General features: G+C 40.2%; 1 protein-coding gene across 21 annotated transcripts in view; it reads right to left on the bottom strand.

Annotated features, from left to right (window-relative positions):
• Positions 1 to 8,836: 8,836 nt before the first annotated feature.
• Positions 8,837 to 21,887, bottom strand: part of LOC108152213 (poly(rC)-binding protein 3) — an 88,050-nt gene continuing 74,999 nt past the window's right edge. For 6 of the 21 annotated variants that reach the window (XM_017281374.2, XM_033386761.1, XM_017281372.2 and 3 more), the window contains 7 exons: positions 21,729 to 21,845; positions 21,515 to 21,608; positions 21,289 to 21,452; positions 21,096 to 21,215; positions 17,924 to 18,064; positions 15,005 to 15,429; positions 10,609 to 13,629 (listed from right to left, as the gene is read on the bottom strand). In XM_017281374.2, coding sequence (XP_017136863.1) covers positions 12,978 to 13,629; positions 15,005 to 15,429; positions 17,924 to 18,064; positions 21,096 to 21,215; positions 21,289 to 21,452; positions 21,515 to 21,608; positions 21,729 to 21,845 — 1,713 coding nt within the window. In that variant the 3' untranslated portion in view covers positions 10,609 to 12,977. Of the gene's footprint in view, positions 10,452 to 10,608; positions 13,630 to 15,004; positions 15,430 to 17,923; positions 18,065 to 21,095; positions 21,216 to 21,288; positions 21,453 to 21,514; positions 21,609 to 21,728; positions 21,846 to 21,887 lie in introns of those variants that run through there. The other 15 variants (XM_017281386.2, XM_017281377.2, XM_017281378.2 and 12 more) reach the window with 15 other exon arrangements.

Raw genomic sequence — 21,887 nt, 5'->3', positions numbered from 1 at the left:
TGGCTGGGGGCCAAACAGCCAGGCGAACGAACTTGTCGCACGACTATCGCAATCCATGTATGCACACTTCCATATCCATTCATTATCATAATCATGACCAGGGGTAAGTGGTTTTACATTAATGCAATTATTTTCCAGAAATAAGGGTATTTTTTTTTGCTATAAAAAGCCCCAACTGTAATCGAGTGTTCACTAAAGTTAAGTGTTGAGCCCAAAGCCCAGAGCCCAAACCGGTTAGAACTCAATATACTCGCAGTAGGGGGGAACCATATAAATAATAAGTTTAACTACTTTCTGAGATCTAATTGCTATGCAAAAATACAAAAGCGGAGACACACAGGCTTGTTTTTGTGTGAGATTTGAAATGGGATTTTTCGTTTTTTGTTCAGAACGTGTTAGGGCTGATAAACGTAACGGCATTACTCGGAGATTCCTAGTCAGGTGTTAGGCTGTGAAAAGGCAATTAAACGAAATTCCATTATGGCCAACACAGGTTCCACTTATCGAAGGCAATAAGCGGCTAGCAAAACGTTGCATGTCAGAGCTGAAATTTGAATTCTGTGCTCCCGCTTTCCCGCTTTGCCGCTCCCCCGTTCTCTTTGTTTATAAATTTTGTTAACGTTTTGTTAATTTACGAGCCTGACTAATATAGGGGATCTTTATGAATGAAGTGCGATGGCCTTTTCGGCATCGCGTCCATTGTTGGCCGGAGCATGTGTGTGCTTTGATTAAATCGAAACACTGGGACATCGTGTCGTATACTCATTATCATTGCCATTGATATGCTTTTGCAGACCTTCGTTGACTGAATTGTGAATTGTTTATTAATTTGATCAATACATCGGACAGGCTCTGCCTTGAACGAGGCCAACAACCAGCTGAAAGGGAAATGCATCTTCGATGCAGCCTCCGATGCCTCCCGAATGTAAACAACGGTTCGTCCTTTATTTTTGAATATATCTAAACACATACCTTTATTAATGAATTCAAAAATTGTGTTAAATTCTTGTTTTGGTTTTCTGTTCTTCTTCTTTTCTACTCTTTCCATGCTTCTTGTGGTACATTTTCATATTCAATTTTCGGCAATTTTCATGACTCTCGCACAGATACCCTGTAAGAGGGTGTCTCTTTTTTTTTCTCCCGAACGCTTCTGCTTATTCCTCTGTGTGGGTTTTTTTTTGCTATTAATTTTATTTATTTTTATGTGACGTTTTTCTTTATTGGTTTTGTTTTGCTTTTGAAGTAAAAATTCGACTCAAAAAACATTTATTCAAAAGAACGCAAACACATTTATGCATTTAGCTTTCAAAAACCGTTCTTCAATTTTACAATTCTCATTTTGTAATTTGTTGGTTGGGTAAATTTGCAAAGTGTTTTTTTCCGTGTACTCTTGATGTATCTTTTCATCATATTTGTTGCTTTCTTTTTATGTTTGAGATATGATGGATGATGTGTGGTATATGGCAACTAAATTTGCGTACAGGTTTTTTTGATAAAAAAAAATATTTTTTTTGCGATATATGCCTTGTATATATTCATGTATACATATATATATGTATATATATATATATATATATAGATGTATATTTATATATATAGGTGTGTATATGAGATGTGAATAAATACATATGCACTGTTAATAATAACCATAATCAGTAATCAGTTTAAATTATTTCACTTAATAGATTCATTTAATTCTATAAATTCAATTATAATGCACTTAACTTTGCGTGTGAGTTTGTGTATGTGTGTGTATGTGTCGTTATTGCACGTGTTTGGGTCGCTGTGTGTGTGATTGCTTGTGTTGCGGGGTTACCACCGCAAAATTTATCCTCCACCGGGTGACCCCGATGGATGCGATGCCTATGTATGCCTATGTTTGCCTGTGTGGGTGTGGTTAGTGTCTGTTCTGTTCTGTTCTGATCTTGAATCGTGTCCTGTTTTTGGGGGTTCTTTTGCACTCTATGTTGGATCGCACGTACTTACACATTGAGTTTGTCCTCCATATATATGTAAATACATTTTTAAATATAATTTATATAGAATTGTAAATATGTTGTAAATAATGTTTGCTTTTCGAGTTTCATATCAGTATTTTGTTTTTCTTTTTGTTTATCTCAACTCGTTTTCTTGTACATTTTGCCATTATTTAAGAATTCTTTAATACCTTTTTTGTTGCTTATTGTATGCTGATTTTTGTTCAATAAATGTTCAATATGTTATGAGTGGGTGTGTATGTGTGTGTGTGTGTGTCTGTGTGTGTATTGGTTGCTTGATTGGTTGATTGGTTGATTGGTTGGTTGGTTGGATATGATGTGTGTCTAATTCGTAGTGTATTAATGTGGTTTACTTTGAGTTTTGTTCTTTAAGTTTTTGTATAGAGTCGTAATACACATTTAAGAATTATTTAAATATTATTGTTGTACACAGATAAACAAGATTAATTTCCCTTACGGCTTAACATTACGTTTACTTTTGCATTTGCCATTCTAACTTTCCGTCGTTTTGTTTGAGTGTGTGTTTGTCGTGTATGTGTGTGTGTGTGAATCCTTAGTTTTCCATTTGATACTCGTAGGATGCAATCTAAATGTCCCTGTTCTCAGTGCTGCTACCATCAATCTGAACATCCTGTAAGTCCCTGTGTGTGCCGGGTCCTGTTCGGGTTGCTGTGCGAAATAATCGTGGATCTTGGCCTGATCTACATTTACGTGGGTTAACCTAGCCTCTACACTACACTACACACTTGGTTCACATCAATAACTAAGCGGTGCTGAGTGCTTACTCGTACTATCTGTCCGTCTCCGTCTCCATCCCGTCTCCATTTCTGTCTCCATCCTTGCCTTTTCCAGATTTCATCGTTTCCATTTTGAAAGTTTCCCAAAAATTGGTGGTTCTGAAACCAACAGTTTGTTTGCTTATTTGGTTGCTGTTAATGTTTTTTGGTTGGTGTACTTTTTATAACGTTGAAACGTTGAAATGAAAACGATTACGCAAAAATTTGCACTAAAAATTGGCACTAACTTTTGGTTTTGTTCTTTACCTTTTCCCCTTTTGTTTTAATGTTTATTGTTTTTTTTTTTTTTTTTTTTTTTTGTTTGTTTTGTGTTTTTTGTTTCTGTTTTTGTTTTACTTTGACTTTGCTTTAACCACAATAATAACGCAAATACATTTTATTCATTTGTGAATATGGCTTAAATATATATTTATCCAAAAACATTTCTAGGCATTTTCAACTTGAATTTTAATAGCCATAACCCCTCTCTATTATGACATGTGTCGTGTTTTCTTATCTTTTCTTTTTTTTTAGTTTTTATTTTTGTTTTTGTTTTGTTTTTATTTATTGAAGCTCTAGTTATATGATTGCCTTGCAGTTTTCTTCAACTTGTAAATATGTTTAGTTTTCCTTAGGTTTTCTTTCATTTTCTCAATCATTCATCAATTTACGTTGCCTCCTATTTACGTGCCTCTCTGGTGCCTTCAATCGCAATCCAATTCCAGCAAGGTACCCGCAGCTTTGCGCAAGCAACGCCTTGCACTCTAAAATGCACCAACATAGCAGACATGAACGGAGACACTCATTCGGCCAAAAAGAACAATGGAAATTTGAACAATTTATTGTTACTTTGCTATCACGTATCGATAGCACACGGGTCTACGGGTCTACGGGTCAGCCGTTTACCGAAATTTGATTTGCATTCTAATTTGAAGAAGGTGAAAAAGGTGATTTCTTGTGTGCAATATCTTTCTTTTTTCGCTGCAGATCCGGAATATACAGATACTCGTATGTATTGTTACATCTACATGGCTTCTACGCGAATTCTACACGAAATGATTTAGCCCGAAAGCCTGCAACGAAAGTCTGCGGGAAACCCAATGGGAAAACTGGGGTGCTTGGGGTGCTTTGGGTGCTTTGGGTGCTTGGTGTTCTCAAATTCAAATTCAAATCTAAATCCAAATCCAAATCCAAATTCGACTTGAATCGTCGCGCATCGCGAACGCAAACGCAAACGCATCGTTTGGCACACTTTTGGCAATAAAACTGCGAATACAGCCAGATTGAATTGAATTAGTCTGCGGAAATGATAACTCATTGCCTACACACATCTATATGGTTAAGGTTAGTAATGATTTGTATTTGTATTTGTATTCGTATTCGTATTTGTATTTGTATTTTGGTTGTTTAGTTGTTTAGTTTTCTTTAAATAAGCTCCTTTAAGTGCTTTGCCTTGAGCAAATGTAAATGTGAACATTTAAATTTAAATGTGAGTAGCTTGTCAACTGTTGTGAATCCATTGAAATTCGTATAATTCCTATGTGTTGTTCCCCCAAAGAAAGCAAAAGAATTTACTTTGTGTGCTGCTCCACTGCGCTGTGCTTTTGGCCAGTTGTTGTTCATTTTGTTGTTGTTAATGTTCATTTTGTTGTTGTTAGTATCTTCTACCTGTCTTCTTCATCAGAGTTTACCATCACATCAGCTTTTCTTTCTTTTACCCGTTGTTTGGCACAGTTTTCATGGATTTCATGATATTTGTATTTAGTTGTTGTTAGAGTTAAGTAGCCGTCTACAAACTTCGGGACTTAATTAAAAAGTTTGCTTTGGTTTTTGGTTTTTACAATTTAATCTTATATTTAAAATATAAGTTGATCCCAATTGTTCAGTTTTATCAATTTTACGCTGCATATTCATTCTTTTTCGTCTTCTTCAAAGATGAGAGTAAGAGAGATTCTTCCTACACGCTAGGCAACTACAATACATACAATATTATGCCCTTCTCCACATATCATATGCATATGCATGTGCATTATCATTATCATTTTCATTTTCATTTTCTGACCAGTGTAAGTACATACCAGGAAATATCCTTAGTTTTTTCCCCTTGGGTTTTGTTTTTTGTTTGTTTTTTCTTTGAGAGATCATCTTCAACTTGATTAATACACATAAACAAACACACACACATATACATAAACATATACATATGCTAATATCATTGAGAACATTGTTTTTGAAGTTTACGAGTAAATGTAATGCGCCGCCGCCGATTCCAAATCCAAATCCAAATCCAATTCCATCCGATACCCACTCATACCCGATTATACTCCGAGATACATACATACATACATACTCGTACATAGTATATTGTACATACATACATACATACACGTATAGTAGTATTGTCTGTCCGAACTATGAGCCCCTGTTTCTGTGGTAGCCTCTGTATATATGTATACATGCATGTGTGTATGTGGTAGCTAAGTTGATTGCTCTATATAGTTAATAAGATAATATGCTCGATACTTGTTTCATTTTGCTTTTTTGTTTTGTTTTGTTTTGTATTTTGTTTTGTGTTTTGTTTTTTGTTTTGTTATGCTGAGAAACCTTAGATGTTTCGTATATTTCTAATGGCAAGTGCCGGCCGGAGCCCTGGCCTTGCCTAGGTGTTCTATTTTTCCTCAATTTCTTCAATTGCTTTGATGAATTGGAATACACGTAGTTATATTTCCATCCGCTCTCCTGTGTATGCGGCTTTCAAGATAATGTAGCAAAAAAAAAAAAAGAAATAAAAAAGAATATGTAAGTATATGTACTGGGTAACGGGATTTCTTGCACTCTCCAGAGGAAGGATCCAATAAGACTACTCGCTCCTCCTCTTCCTCCTCCTCCTTCTCTGTATTCTGATCCTGTCTTGTCTTGCGCAGATTACACGAGTTTGCTTGTTTGTTTTTTAGGTTTTCTTAACAATTTCTAACACCGATATTTAGTTAGTTAATATATGTACAAGTACATATAGTATATATTTCCATTACTTAGACCCGATCTTCCCATTTCTCTCTCCCTAGCTCTGCTTCTAAATTAAAACTCTTCTCGTATAATTTCTTGTCTTGTTTTCTGGATATTAAATAAGAATATCTAAAATACCTTAAGAATTAGTTTCATTTTTGCTTTATATATGTATATAAATATGTTGTTTTTTTTGGGTTTTTTCTTTTCTGCTTTCTGTTTTCCGCTGTGGTTTTCTTTTACACCTTTTCCCATAATCTTTTTCTATAGTTGCAGTTACCTTAACAATGATCTTGCGTCCAACCAACGTTCCATCGATAGATCTATAAATCGATCGATCGTTTCAAGTGCCTTAAATGCTTTTACTTTTGTTGCTTATTGTGTAGAGTTCTTCGACATGTACATATTGTAAAAATGTGAGCAAATACATTCAAGTGACTTGTAATTACACTGAGAGAAACATTTATATATGTGTGTGTGTGTAAGTGTGTGGGTGTGGGTGTGTAAGTGTCTTGGATTGCTGTATGTGTATATAATTTAAGTAATATGTTGGTTTTCTTTTCATTTGTTTTCGCTTTGTTGTATGGCTAATTGTTGATATACTTCTGGGTCTCAGTGTAGGTAGGCATCCACTACGCATACTGCAGCTAAGTAATCAAATTTAAATTTCAATTTCAATTCAAATTCAAATTCAGATACTAGTTCAAATTCAATTTGAAGTGTAACGTAACGGGCACACGCACTCGGACAGCTTTGAGCAATTGTGGATCACCGTGTGTCGCTAAAAGGGATAAGTTCTTCTTGTGTCGGAATAGGTAACGCATTTATAACTAAATTTATTTTACAATAACACTGTGCTCTCCCATCTTATCCGATTCAATTGAATCCGATTCGATTCGATCCAAGCCGAACCGAACCGAACCAATCGAGCACATGTCGAGAAGTGTTCGTGAAGATTAGGAGAATGGAGTAGAACACTCACGTGCCACCCAGTGGTACAGTGGCGTGCCACCGGGTTCGCTCTGAGGGGGGGCAGGCAAGGCAGGCAAGAAGAAATTTGCTTGGTTTGGTTTTTAAGGCACCATTAAAATTGCTTTTCTTACACGTATTTTTCCTTTGCAAATTTACAAGTTGTCAACAAAAAAAATGTCGTTAATAATTACATTAATTACACGCATATTAGTAAAAATGTTTGTGAAATCTGTTTGAGCTATTTCTCTTATACACACACATACACATTATTTATTTATCCCTTTCTTTATTATCATATCGTACAAATAATCCCAGTTACCCGCTGTTTACCCTTCTGTTTTTCTGTAGCCCCATAGCTCTCGTCTTTCATTTCGTTTTTTTTTTTTTTTTTTTTTTTCGTTTTTCTTGTTTTTTTTTTCTTTGTAACTTGCGCAAAAAATTTACTAAATATTTCAAATACAATTAAATACAAGTGTACATAATAATAATAATAATAATATATTTAATTTATGTATATTTATATATAGATATATAATTTATTTATATATAGATATACGGCTCATGTTCTGATTTCGCATTCCGCATTTATTTCTCTTCATTCCATTCCATTCCATTCCCTTTCCTTATTCCTCATTCATCACCTCCCAGTGCCATTCCGCACCGTTTCCGATTGGGGAACCGAAGTGTTTTGGTTTCAAAAATGATTGCTTCAAATTGTTTGTCCTCAGCGAAATATATTTGTCACTAAAATCACGAAATAGTTTCGCTTGATATCGTCTCTCTATCGCCGCCCGACTGCTGCTTGTCGCTCCCGTTCTGATCTTCGAGTGGTCTCCGATCATTGAAATCTTCAGGGGGTGGAGCGAACAGTTAGGCCAGTTAGGGCCATGCTTTTCCCCTATTATTGTTTACAAGTGGTATGGTTTTATATTTAATACTCTTTATGCTATTAACAATTTCCTGTAATCAAGTTTTTCTCATAAGTTTTCCTCTTTTGTTTTGTTCTTGGGTTCTTGGGTTCTTGGATGTCTGTGAGTGGGAAAAAGTCTAACAAAAGGATACAGAATTTTGAGTGTCGACAAGGGAAGTCACTTTCTAATCAATTCCTCAAGTCAAAATATAGTCCTCGATATAAGATATAAGATACATATGCATGCACATATGTACATATGGTTGGGGGGGTAGAGGGAAATCAAATGTGTGTGTGTATACAGATTGTTGATCTGGGATATGTTTGCCTCTATATGTATGCATTGTTTGATTGAATAGTTGTTGCTGTTTGCTGGTTAATATAATTATGTTGCGGTTAGATTGGTTTTCTTTGCAGTGGATATGTTTTCATTTATGCTTTGTTAATTTCTCTTACTAAATAATTAATTTGTAGAATAAAATTTGACACATTTTGCCATTGCGCAAACTGATTCTCTCGCTTTCACCTGCCACTTTTGACACCTTTGTCTCTTAATCTCTTATGTATGTGTGGGTGTAGGTGTCGGTGTAGGTGTAGGTGTGTTTTTCTTGTGTGTTTGTGTGGTATGTGTGGCATGTGTGGGTTAGTACAAGTAACTAAATATGATGGCTTAAAATTAGTTACCACACATGTGTGTCTTTTGATGATCTTTTGGTTTTCACTGCCCAGCCTATTAACTAAATTCGAATAAAATTAGTTTAATTTGTAATTTTAACATTGAAAATCAGTTTATTTTTTATGTTTTGTTTTGTTTTGTTTTGCTTTGTTGTTTTGCATTTGCATTTGCTTTTGCTTTTGCCTTTGCCTTTGTTTTGTTTTGTGGTTGTTGTTGTTGTTGTTTTTTAGTTTTGTTTTGCGTATAAATTTAACAGCTAATAAATTAAAATTATACTTTAATTTAAGCATAATTGTAATATAATATGTAAATCAATTGCTCGTTTTTTCCGCGCTCCAGAAAAAAGTCTTTTTAATCGCCGCAAAAGTGCTTAAAAGTTATTATTGTAATTCGAATTGTTCTTTTTCGCTAATTTGTAGGTCTTGTAAATATGGTAGTAGCATTAAGCATTTTCACTAGAAACCGAACGAAAGAAACCATAACAATTTTGGATACAGACTCGTACGAAAGAGGGCCTGGTCTCCCCAGCCTTGGCTAGTTCGCATTGTTTTAAAACTAATTTCGAATGGGGTATATAGAGGATATAGATGTGGATATAGAAATAGATAAAACGGAACGGAACGAAAGGGAAGGGAGGGGCTAGGCTGGGGTGGGGTGGGGGTGACAACTAGTTAATTAGTCCATAATCGTTTAAAGTGTAGTTTTAGTCGTAATCAATAAACAGAATCAATTTTGCACATCAGTCTAAACATATTCAAAAATCACAAATACAATTTCGATAACAATTACCATAATAGAAATAATAAAAAAAAGATTTATCGTATCAATATATCGCCGTGTCTATATATAATATATATGCATATGTATGTGTGTATACACATCTCTGAACAAACACAAACACAACTAACAAACGCCTCGTCTCGCCCTGCCTGCATCGCTGCCGCCTAATTGTAGCGTGTAAAACATACAATATCGTATAATGCCTACTCAAACTGAATCATCGGTTTTCTGTTTTCCCCGTGTCTTTCGAGTCGATTGTTTGTTGGTCTGTTTGTCTGCTGCTTGTCTCTTTCCTTTCCTTTCCTTTTCTTTCCGATCCCTTCAATTTATGCTTAATTCTTTCTCTCTCTCTCTCTAACGCTCTCTGTCGCTCTGTCTCTCTCTCTCTTGTGTTTCCGCTCATTTGCTGCCCCGTTTTTGGTCATGCTCATGCACAATTACTTGTAAATGGCTTAAAATTAACTGCATTCGAAATTGTTGCTTTCCTTTTCTTTTCTTTGCTTTTCTTTGCTTTCCTTTACTTTAATTTCTTATATTTGCTTGCTTCTTGTATTTGCTGTATGCTTCTTGCATGCAATTCGGTTAATTATTTATTTATTTTGTATTCTTGTTTTTTTTGTTGGTTTTTTTGTTTTTTGTTTGTTTTGTTGTTTTTAGTTTATTTTGTCTTCATTTTGACTAAGCTTAGAATTAATTGCTGTTCTGTTCTTACTTGTGCGGGGTCGCCGCCGCCCCCAGGGACGGGGGGCTGGCTTCCCCGTTCGAAAACGGTTCAACATAAAATTTCTTGTGTTTGATTTGCCTTTGCATTTAAAACTTAATCAAAAAAATATCGTAATTAATAAGAATCAATGAATAAATATAACGCGTATGTGTGGGTTGGTCTTTCTGTGAGTGTGGTCCGTCTTGGTGTGTGTGTAGGTGTGTGTGTGTGGGCATAAGTGTGAGCGTGAGTGTATTTAATGTATGATTTTTCCCGACAGTATTCATATAAGAACTGTTCTTTTGTTTCTGATTTTCTCTTGATATATTGCTTATGATTTAACATTTGACGTTTTCCATTCCTTTCCATTCCGCTTGCGGCTGCTGCTCCTGTCCGTTGTTCTCCCCCTGCGATTTCCAATGGGTTTTTTTTTGCTGCCGCTGCCGCCGCCGCTGCTGTTCTTGTTGTTGCTGCTTGATTGCTGGGTTGATTGTTGGTTGGTTGATTGGTTGGTTGGTTGTTGTTGTTGCACGTTGCTTGTTTCACTTAGTGAATGGGTGTTTTAACAATTGCACTGGGCGCAATGTAGTGATATCCGGGTATGGGCAGACCAGCAGTCTCCATTGATATCCTAGAACGCAGAAAAATAGATTATTTAGTAGGGCTTTGATTCAAGAAATTCCATTTCTGGTTAGGGACACTTCCACAACCCCAACCCCTGCCATTATATATCTGAGAGGAGCTCCCATCTGGACAGACAGACACGCACGCACACACACACATGTATGTAGTTTTAGTATTCATTTTTCACTTTATTACAAACTCATGTAGTTTCCATCATTGATTTCATTTTGCATATAAATAGATCGAGTTTACTGCGGCCGATCTCCTCCATTGCGAGAAGGAGGAGGAGGAGCTGCAGGTAAAGCTTTCTATATATGTATGTATGTATTAGCTATACAGCTGTGTGTCTCTATGTAGGTATATGTTTTCGTAGTAGAAGTCAAGAATTACTATTATTACATTCAAATATAAGGGGAGTTTTCGTGGCGTTCGTGCCGTTCCAATGTCTCTGGACAAAACTCTCGTTCTAAATGGTTTTCGTATAAGTAGGTTTGCATATATGTATGTATGTTTTGTATGTTTGTATGTTCGCATGTATGATGTATATGTATAATTAGGTTTTATATATGATGTAATTTGGTTATAAAATCGTAAGCCCGCTTAGCTTAAGGTGTTACATATGGTGTGTCCTTTGTGTCTTACGTCTACTGGTAATAATAATAATAATAATTATAATAATATGAAAAAAAAAATCATAAATTTATGGTATACGCTTAACAACTACAGTTATGTCGTGTACATTAAGGGTAGAGAAATTTCAATTTCCAAATACTTTCAACATCATTTTCGACCAATTCAAAAACAGTTTTTTGTTTGTTTTCTTTTTTTTTCTTTTTACAAATAATAACAATCGCATAAATACATAAAAAATCAGGGGGATTTCCATTTCGGGAGGGGGGATACGTGGAATAAAAAATATATAGTGGGTAAAACAATTGAAGACTTCAAGTCTAATACATAATAACGTTTTTCTTTCTCATTTCATCAACTTTATCTTTATCTTCAACTTCATCTTCATTTTCATTTTCAACTCAATTCTTCTTCAGTTGACCCTTCTCTGTTCTTTCTCTCTGTGTATTTTGTTCTCTATTCAAATAGTTTGGTTTTTGTACGCTCATTGCGTGGATTGTGTCAATTAGAGCGAATTGGTCCATAAAGGTCGTTGGCCCCGCCTCCCCCCCCCTCCCGTGCCGAGATTTGGCACCGGCGGCGGGGGCTCAACGAATTGGAATTTTTGTTTTGTTGACTTCTTATAGAAGGTTCTTTAATTTGTTTTTTTTTTCTTTTTCTTTCTTTCTTTTTTCTTTTTTCATTTTTGAGTTCATCTCATTTTTCATATGCTTTCGGCTGCTGCTTCTTGACGAATGGCTTTTGGATCTTAATGCTTACAATCTAGATATAAGTATAGGGATAGGCATGTATATGGATAGGATTATAGGTATAGGTATAGGTATAGAGGGGTAGGGATTACATATGCTTTTTTGGGGGGGGGGAAAATACATTGTGCTTAAAACCTAAGAAGAGTAAAATGGATTATCAGATATTGGAGCGTGTGTTATATGTTACAATATGAATGGCTTGGGCTTGGGGAAAGATTGTTGTGGTGGCGGCTAAATTATGCTCTCGTTTCCTGTTCTCTATCGATATTCGATATTCGATCTAGACTCCGACTAATGTGATCTACTCGGTACTAACTATAAGTATAAGTATATGCTTCGAAGAACTCTACTTGAGATGCGCTAAAATTTGGCAAATTCTATAATGTACGATATATAGTAGGTATGTATATATTAGTTGGATATATCAAAAGGTTTTGGGGAAGGGAAGGAAAGGGAAGGGTAGGGGGCTGGCTGGCTGGTGTGAAAATCTATAACTCCGTATGAATTGGGTTAACTAGGGTCCTTGGTCACTTGGTCAGTAAATCTTGATTGGGCCACTCACAGATGATGGCTCTGTCCTCCTAAATATTCGATACGCGTAATATTGTTCAAGTGCTTGCTTTCCTTTACTATTCTTTTCTTTTGTTTTGTTTTCTGTCTTTTCCGATCGATTAAGTAAATGTACGATATATGGATACTATATAGCTGCCCTAACTGGCGGTTCTATCTTTCTATCTTTCGTTTAGTTAAGTGTTTCGAAAACATTGATAAATATTGCATAAGTCTATCAACTACTCGGATACTGAGGCTTCAACTAGATGTAAAAATTGTCTTGAAATTTCGAATACGAATACGAATACGAATATGAATACGAATGGGGGCGTACCCTATCAATGGGTATGGGTATCTGTGGGTATCTGGTAGCATCGTGTACCCACGTGCGTGTACCCACGCATAACTAAAGCGAATTTATACATTTCTGTTTTTTGTTTCTTCTTGTTCAAGAACCTAAACCCTAAAGCTTTCGCAACGCTATGCAAATTATGCAAAAATCCTACAAAACTAAGCGACTATCAATCGTTGATCGGCCTCTCCCCTCCGCTCCCTCTCCAGGCCTGATCTGGCGGCACCTCGGGGCAGGCATCCGCCTGCTCCTAGTACGGATTAAACTTGTTGCGCTGCTTCTCCGACTCGACTCCGGTCTCGGCCTGGTGCTGCCGGAACCGCGCGTAGTGTCCCTTGCCGCGATTCACGCCGGTCGTCTGCACTGGCGGTCCGCCCGGCGAGCCGCCGTTGTCGTTGCCCAGCGACGTGAGGCTCAGCAGATCGAGGGCGCTGAGGTTGGACAGGGCGCTCAGGGCGCCCGGCTTGGTCAGCAGCTGCAGCGCCGAGGCGAGGGGGCTGTTGAGGGCGGCAGCAGCCGCCACCGGATTGATCCCGGCCGCGGTGCCATTGGGGGTTCCGGCACTGCTCTGGTTGCCATTGACGCCGGCATACGAGGCGGAGACGCTGCCATTGCTGCTGATCGAGCTGCTGCTTCCGTTGGCGGCTCCCGTGGGGCTGCCGTTGCTGCCTGCCCCTGCGCCGGCAGCAGCTGCAGCTGCAACCGCTGCCGCTGCCGCTGCCGCTGCTCCTCCTGCGGCGAGGGCCACTGTGGTCAGGGCTCCGTTGGTGCCCGCGGCGGATGCACCGCCGCCGACGGTGGCTCCAGCTCCTCCGGGCACAGCTCCGGCTCCCACAGCAGCCGCTCCTCCGTTCTGCTGGGCCTGGGCCTGCTCCAGGAGATTGGCCTTCTGCAGCTCAACGCTGTGGATGAGGTTTCGGTTAAGGTAGATAGAAAGAGAGAGAGAAAGAAAGGAACAAATTGGGATATTGTTGGTATTTGTTGCGGTTTTTGGGTGAGAGGTATTTTTCAAAACATTTGGTAATTTTTTTTCTTTCGATTTTGTGGAATTGAGTTGGTTTTTTTTTTCTTTTCTTTAATTTTTTTTTTTTTTTTTTTTTTAGTGTTTATGCAAAAGGTTAAGGAGGTTTTGTGTGGAGGAACGGTTCGGAGTTTACGGAGAGAGAGAAAAAGAGAGCTGTTTCAAGGTTTTATTTAATTTTTTTGTTTTTTTTGTTTTTTTTGTTTGGGGTTTTTTTTGGTTTTGGTTTTGGTGGGAGAGCGGCGTTCAAATTTTGGATGGTAGGATTAGAAGAACAAAAGTTTTTTTTTGGTTTTTTTTCTTTTTTTATTGGGAGACATGGACCGAAAGAGTTGGTTTTTTCAGGTTTTTTTTTTTTTTTTTTGGAGGATGAACTGTGGTTGGGAGGAAATACGGTTCGGTTTTTGATTTTTGAGGGGGGAGAGAGGTTTTTGGAGGATAATTTTTGGAGTTGAACTGCAGTTTGAAGTACCAATTGGATCAGGTCGGTCCAGCATTACGAGAGCGCATGTACCGTTACGTTTTTTTTGTTCTTTTCTGTTGTGTAAAAAGAGTGTGCGATGCGTAGATTGATTCGAGAGAGAGAGAGAGTGAGCTGGGCTGGTGGCTGGGCCTCATCACGTTTCGACCTTGATCTTGATCCGCTTCCTCTGGCTCTGGCTCTGGCTCTGGCTTTGGCTCTGGCTCTGGCTGTGGGCCTGCTGAACTGTTATATTATACATGGTTTTGTTGTTGGTTGGTAATACTAGATATATATTGTACGAGTATCAGTTATACAGGTGGTTTATTAAAATCGTTATGCTAGAAGAAGTTCTGTGGAGATCCATGGATCTGTGGTGGAAGTGCTTGGACATGTGGCTTCGCAGGGCTTACGACTTATAGACTACGACATGTGTGTTGTGGCTTAAGCTATGGTTATGGCTATGCTAACCTTTGACCTCCCCCCCCTCCCCAACCCTCGACATCCGTCGAAACCCCATTTGAACGAGCCGCCACTCCACGACCGAGAGAGACAGAGAGACAGCGAGAGAGAGAGAGAGTGAGAGAGAGAGAGAGAGAGACGGTTGCGTTACCGATGACCGACGACCTCCTTATACCTTATATACTTTTTTGGTCAATTAGCAAATCAATTCGACAAAATTGATGTATTGACACACACACGCACATGAATATAAAGACGAAAATAAAACACAAAGGCACACACAGAGGTAGTACATTACGGTACAGTACAATACATAAGGATATGGCGCACTCACCTCATATTGATTAAGTATTGGGCCAGGGCCACCGAATCCGGATTGCCACTAATGGTTATAGTGCGATCGGTATTGCCGCCCTCGCGCTCCTCACAATTGGAGATCCTGATCATGGCGCCGGATATCTGGCGGATTTCGGCAATCTTGGTGCCACCCTTGCCGATAATGCAACCGATCAGATCATTGGACACGGTCATCTCGTGCTGCTGCTGTTGGGCGCGATTGGCGGCGTTGGCTGTACGCAGTTGCGACCCGGCCAGTGCAGCCAGGGCTGCTGGGGCAGAGCCTAGATTAGATTGGAAATCTGCCTGGCCTCTGATCGATGAAGCGCTCAACTCACCTGTGTGGTTGATGCCCCCAGTGCTGGCTGGGTTCATGCCAGCCAGGCCCAGGGCAGCCAGACTGGCCAACGGGTTTTTGGCCACCTGTTTTCGAAACGGGGAAAGGAGAAGGAACATAGACGAAAGGCATCGATTAGTGAGTGATTCCATTATATGTATTTTTCTTAGTTTTGTTTTTTTAAAGGTTAAATCTTATTCCAGGGGCTTCATTGGTTATAGTGTGTGTAAGTGTGTGTGTGTGTGTGTGAGTGTGTGTAGGGTGTATATATATATTCTTGAGGGGGGGTGGGGTTCTGTTTCAGGGGTAGATCGGGTGGCAGGGGGAGATCACAACACAACGCGCGTACAACTTTCAACAACAGTCAACAGAAGGGAACAAAGGAAAGTAAAATTGAAATGAAAATGTTTACAGAATAGGAACGAAATGGTAACTGAAACGGTAACGGTAACGGAAACGGCATGGGAACGAAACGGATAAAGCATTTTCAACAAAACAACAACAGAATGCAATAAGCAAAAGCAAAAACGGGATAGTAATCATCATCTGGGACTCTTTTTGTTTTTGTTTTTTGTTTGTACAATTCGTATATTTCTCTTTATACATCAGTTTGTGTGTGTGTCTGTGTGTGTGTGTGTATGCGTGAGGTATGTAGGTGTATGTAAGTGTTTTCGTAGTAGTAGGGTTCATTGGAATAATGTTTCTCTGGTACATGACTCTACTACACAAGAATTTAGCTTTACAAAATTTAAGGTTACATAGAGAGAGAGACAGAGAGAGAGAGAAATGGTTGGATAGCAACTATGTTCAGACATTTATTGGATATACAATGGATGGAACACCTCGTACATATGTATAGTAGGACTGTATGTAAATGGGATTGGGGATGTCTCGCCTTGAGACCTATACTATTTATATATTCCACAATCTCTGGCTGTAATTTCATTTTTGTACATTTCCCCTGGATCTGGAGCATATTTCAATGCATCCTCAACATCTGCTATGCATGGGGGATTTTTCTTTTTTTTCTCTTCTTGTTTTTTTTTTTCTTTTTTTTTTCCACCACTGACACCTACAGCAAATAACATATACATATGTAGCCTGCACACAACACACTCAAAGAGAGAGAGAGAGAGAGAAGCTTTCCACACGACACACGATGTGGCAGGATGGAGGGGGCAGGGTGCAGGGCGCAGGGCTAGGGGCTACACTAGGATATGCACGCGCTTTATAAATTAATCAAATCAAATGCGAACACTTGCGAATAACTTTCGAATAAATGCATCCAAAAGCAGCTCTCAAATCGAGACAGAGACAGAGAGAGAACGAGCGAGATGGGGGGCTGGTGCTGGGGGTGGCTTGGAAAACTAGAACTAAGAGAAAATCTCATATAAATCATACAATATTGAAATTGCATTGTGCGGGGGGATGGTGCACGGTGCACGGTGCATGGTGCATGGCTATGTCTGTGTGTCTCTCTGTGTGTGTGTGTGTGTGTGTGTCAGAGCTTAGAAAACTTGAACTGAAATATTTATCAAAATGCAATACGAAATTCAAAAAAAAAAACATGCGCCATGGAAATATTTTATGACCCAAAAATGAATTGCAACTCAATAAAAAAGTTTAGTGCAAGATCCAGAACGGGACGGGTGGGTGGACGAGTGGGTGGATGGGGTCTCTACCAACAATGGATTATCTGCCAGAAAACTGTCATAAAAACTTGTGTGTTGGTGTGCGTGTGTTTATTAACAAACATTTGCGACAACACACACACACACACACACACACACACAGACAGAGGCAAAAACAAGTTGAAACATTTCAAAAAAAAACTACAAGAAACTTGAAAGGGCTGAAGGAGGCAGGAGAGGGGAGAGCGGAGAGCCCCGAGGAGTGGAGTGGAAAAAAGGGGTTAACGACAGTAAAAATGCATTTGTTGATGACTTTTGGGGAATGGGTGACGACGATTCTGTAGTATGGGGCCATGTCCCCCCCAGAGTTGCCTGATTTTTAGTGCCGCTCTTGTCGCTGCTGCTGGCCATTGGCAACATTGTGGCAACGGACACGAGACACACGAGACACACGAGGCACACGGGACACACGGGGACACGGGACACTCGTGGGCTGGCCCCAAATGCTAATGTTATTGAAATGCGCCGCTACGCTACTGGGGGGATCATAAAAGAAGTGCCAAAGGTAGTAAAGATGGTACACAACACACAAACTACTGAGAGGGGGGTGGGGCTGGGGGTTGGCGAGGGGTACAATATACAACTATCTAGGGATTCATACAGTGTGGGATTTCTTATACAGGCAGGCAGGCAGACAGGCAGGCGGGCATTGGGTACAGGTACAGCGGTACAGCAACATCATGCTCTGTCTGGCGGTGGGGCGGAGGGGCTAGGGGGGGCTTAGGGGCTTAGGGGGGGTGTTCGTTCGATTATATAGTAGTTTGTTTCTTTGATAGAGTTGTTTGGAGTTGGAATTGGAGATATCTTTTTGTTGGTTGGTTGGCAGTTCTTGAACCGTTTCGGATTTCGGATTACGGATTTCGGAGGAGGATGATATCTAAAAACTCACATCGGGCATTTGCTGTAGGTGATGGTGGTGTGCTGGTACCGCTCCTTGTAAATGTGCCCCCTTTAATAAAGGATCCGCTAAGCCTGAAATACCAGCATGTAGGCCGCCGGTAGCCAGGGCAAGTGGAAATACTGGACAGGTCTACGTTTTATTGTTGTATTTTTCATTTGTGTTTGTGTGTGTGTGTGTGTGTGTGTGTGTGTGCATTTATTTAGTTTTGTTCGTTCGGTTGAAAAAACATTTTGCCAAAGAAGAAGAAAGAAAAGTAGAAAGAACGAAAGTTGTTTACCACAAATAAATGCATTGGAACAAGTTGATTATTAAATCTTAACTTTTGTAGTTGCTATTTTGCTATGGAGAGATGTTTAAAATCTTATCAAATACGTATACGATTTATCGCTGGAGAAATTCGGAAAAAGCTTTCGAAACGTGTGTACTTTTGTGTGTGTGTGTGTGTGTTTGTACTTGTGTGTGTGTGTGTGTGTATTTGGGCAGAGATCGAGAGGTCGGGCTTCAACAGAATAAATGATATTTTGGGGCGGACGGGGGGTTAGGGTATAAAAACAATAACAAATGACGACCAAGAGAGAGATTCCAGGGGTATTCCAAGGGGGGGGGATGGGTGTCAAATACCATGAGGCATGAACGAGATTCAACAACAAATGTGGGACTAATGCCAAAAGGTTAGCGGAGAGGTTGAGAGTACATTTCGGGTACAGTTTAGGCATTTTTCTGGCCTTTTACAACACTGTTTCTTTGGCTTCCACTGGGGGGACAACTATGGGACGTCGCTTTAGGCCAACAAAATGGTAAACCAACACCGACAACAGGACCAGGGAGAGACACAGATTGAGCAAGAGAGAGAGAGAGCGAATGGTTGGAGAGAAATAAATGGGTTCTACATAAAACTTGTTCTTTTTTTGATTTATTACATTCCTGGATGTTAATTGAATTGGATTTGACAATAACAAAACTTTTTGATTCTGTTTTTAGTTGTGGGAAAAAGTTTTTACTGGGCTGTCGAGTGGAGGGACCGTGGACCGTGGACAGGACTGTACTGAACGGAACGGAACGCAACGCAACAGAATGGAATGGAATGGCACAGAACTGTACTGTATGGAGGGGGGGGGGGGGGGGGGGGGGGGGGGGGGGGGGGCCGGCTCTGTGGTTGTACTAGAAATAGTTTTTACTGTTGTTTCGGAGCACAAAATTGAATTGCGGGATTTTGTAACAGAGTTATGAACAATACTTATTGATACGGAGAGAGTGGAGAGTGGAGACTGGAGCGAGAGAGACAGTGAGAGATGTGAGAGGAGGGCTCGGGCAGGACGATATTTGAACAGTATGTTATTGTTGTTGCTAATGGCTATTGGCATTTGCTGTATGCATAGACACGAGTGTACTCTGGTATTCGATGGATTGTGACATTTGGCAGGACGAAATTCATCTAAATAAAGGCTGGACAGGACTGGACTGGACTGGACTGGACTGCTTTTGTTGGGTGTTTTTTTTTGGTCAAAGGAAATGCCTGTAGTACACAGAAAATCATGAGATCGATTGAACGCAGGAGAGAGTTTGGGGTTCTTATTATTAATTCAATTATTTATTTATGTTTTCTGGCACTCGATAGAGAGAGAGAGAGAGAGAGAGAGAGAGTGGGGAAATTCTGATATTCGTTGTCGTTTGTTGTTGTTGTGTGGATTAATTGGATATATATATGATAGATATAGATAGTTTTTGAGTGATAGATAGAGGTGGTTGGTGGTTTGGTTTTGGTTTTGGTGTTGGACTAGTGTAGTTTTTGAACATACTTCTCCACACACGCTGCCAGCGAGCCCTCGTCAGAACAGAACTTAGAGACACACACAGATAGAGAGAGAAGAAGAAGAGAGAGAGACAGACAGAGGCAGAGACAGAGACAGTTGGAGGAGAGAGCCGAGACAGAGATGATACAGAGAGATTCACAGATTCAGAGAGAGAGAGGGAGAGGGAGAGGGAAGCCCCCGCTCCCCGAGAGCCTTTTCTTTCTTTCTTTCACACAAAACTCACTCCGCGCCTCGACTCGACTCGACTCGACTCGTGCCTTGCCTTGCCTTCGGACAAAGCCTCCTCCCCCGTTACTTTTTCTCAGATATTGGGGATTTTTCTGACTATTTCCCACACGACGACGACCGACTCTCGAAGTGAGACAGAGACAGATGCTGAGATTGAGAGAGCCTCAGAGAGCGGCTCACTCGTTCGCTCTTTTAACCTGAGAGAAGAGAGTGCAAAAGAAACTAAAAACAAAACGAAAAAGATACATATTTTAAAGTTTATTTCAAAAAATTTGTTTTCGTTAAGTTTAATTTGTCGTTGAGTCTGGATGGCTGTAAAATCGGTTAGCACATTAGTTCATTTGATCGTGGTGGGGTCCGGGGACCTGGACTGGACTTGGACTTGGATATAAAGTAGATGTAGAACACATAATCTCCTGGGGGGAGGCGTGGGGAGGGGCGGGGGGATAAACAACTGTGGCTAGAGGGTTAAGAGGGCGATCAAAAACGGGACACACAAGTCGGGTCGGATCGGTTCGGTTCGGTTTGTTTCGGTTTGGTTCGGGGATTCTTCTCCAGAGGGAGACAGACAGAGAGAGAGAAAGAGAGAGAGAGAGAGAGATTCTTCAAGTAGAGAGAGAGAGACAGACAGAGAAAGAGAGTATGTAGAGGAGGTTTGCAAAATCATAAACGTTTCGGTGGGGGGTTTCTACAGAGTGACGAGCATTGGGGGGAGAGTGAGAAAAGTGAGAGACAGAGAGAAAACTAAAGAGTTATTAAGAGGCAAATAGAACACAAAGATTGTGTGTTTGTATGTGTGTGTGTGTGTGTGTGTGTGTGTGTGTGTGTAGACGCGCAGAAACCAAAAAAGAGAGAGTGAGAGAGAGAGAGAGAGAGACAGTTTCGGGGGTGGGTTGGTTTAGGGGTCTCTAGATACAAATTTTCGTAGCTGGGGGCTCAAGGGTCTGGGGGCCTGGGGCTCGGTTACGACAGAAAGAGAGATAGAGAGAGAGAGCGAGACAGAGAGATAGATAGATAGCTGGCGATAGAGTGAGAGTGAGAGAGTACACAACACTGTTCACTGTCTAACAACACTGTTTTTGTGTGCTTCGGTGTTGTGTAGCGCCAGGAAGACATACCTCTTGTGTGGGCACTGCATAGTTGCCTTGAATAGTAAAGGCCTGTCCATTGGCCAGTATAACAGGGCCAGTTACTTGCGGTTTTGGTCGATACGGTATGGTGGCACCGCGTGGCGGGGACTGTCAATGGATGAAAGGAAACCATAATTAGTTAGATGGGATAGATAGAAGAGAGAGAGGAGAGGGTATTCACCTCCAACATGACAAGACAAATCTGATAGATGCACTGGGTGATCTGCTCGGCACTGCCACTCAATGTAACCGCTCGCTCTGTGGAGTTGGGCAGCATTTCGCTGGCCACCTGTATGGAGCAGCCGGTAGTCTGGCGTATTTCCTTGATCTTTGAGCCACTTTTGCCTGTTCGAATCAAAGTCAAACGATTAAGATTACGATTTCTTTGGCTAGATGGATTCACTTACCAATTAACGATCCACATTGACTGGCGGGCACAATCAATCGTATGGGTATTTGAGTTTTGCCAATTTTGCCTGCATCATTGAACTGCGAGCACCACTAAAACGGGTCAGAAGTTAGTAATGTGAAAGGACTCACTGGGACTCGCAGGGACACCAGGTGGACACCAAGTGCTTGACCCCCGTCCCCACCGGCCTGTCGGTTTTAGCGCACACATACCTCTTCGAATTTCTTGGTGATGAGCGTAAATGCCGAAAAGATTGCATTAGTTGTACCAGACACAGTCACAATACGTTCCGGGCACGACCCATCCGATATATTAATTTTGGCACCAGACTGTGGACGGAGATGGAAATGCAATGAGTTATGGCCTTCGAT

This window comes from Drosophila miranda, chromosome XR (assembly GCF_003369915.1).
Source record: "Drosophila miranda strain MSH22 chromosome XR, D.miranda_PacBio2.1, whole genome shotgun sequence".
In the NCBI taxonomy this organism is placed as follows: Eukaryota; Metazoa; Arthropoda; class Insecta; order Diptera; family Drosophilidae; genus Drosophila; species Drosophila miranda.
Note: the sequence above shows the minus strand (reverse complement) of the source record. Positions and strands in the feature narration are given on the sequence as shown.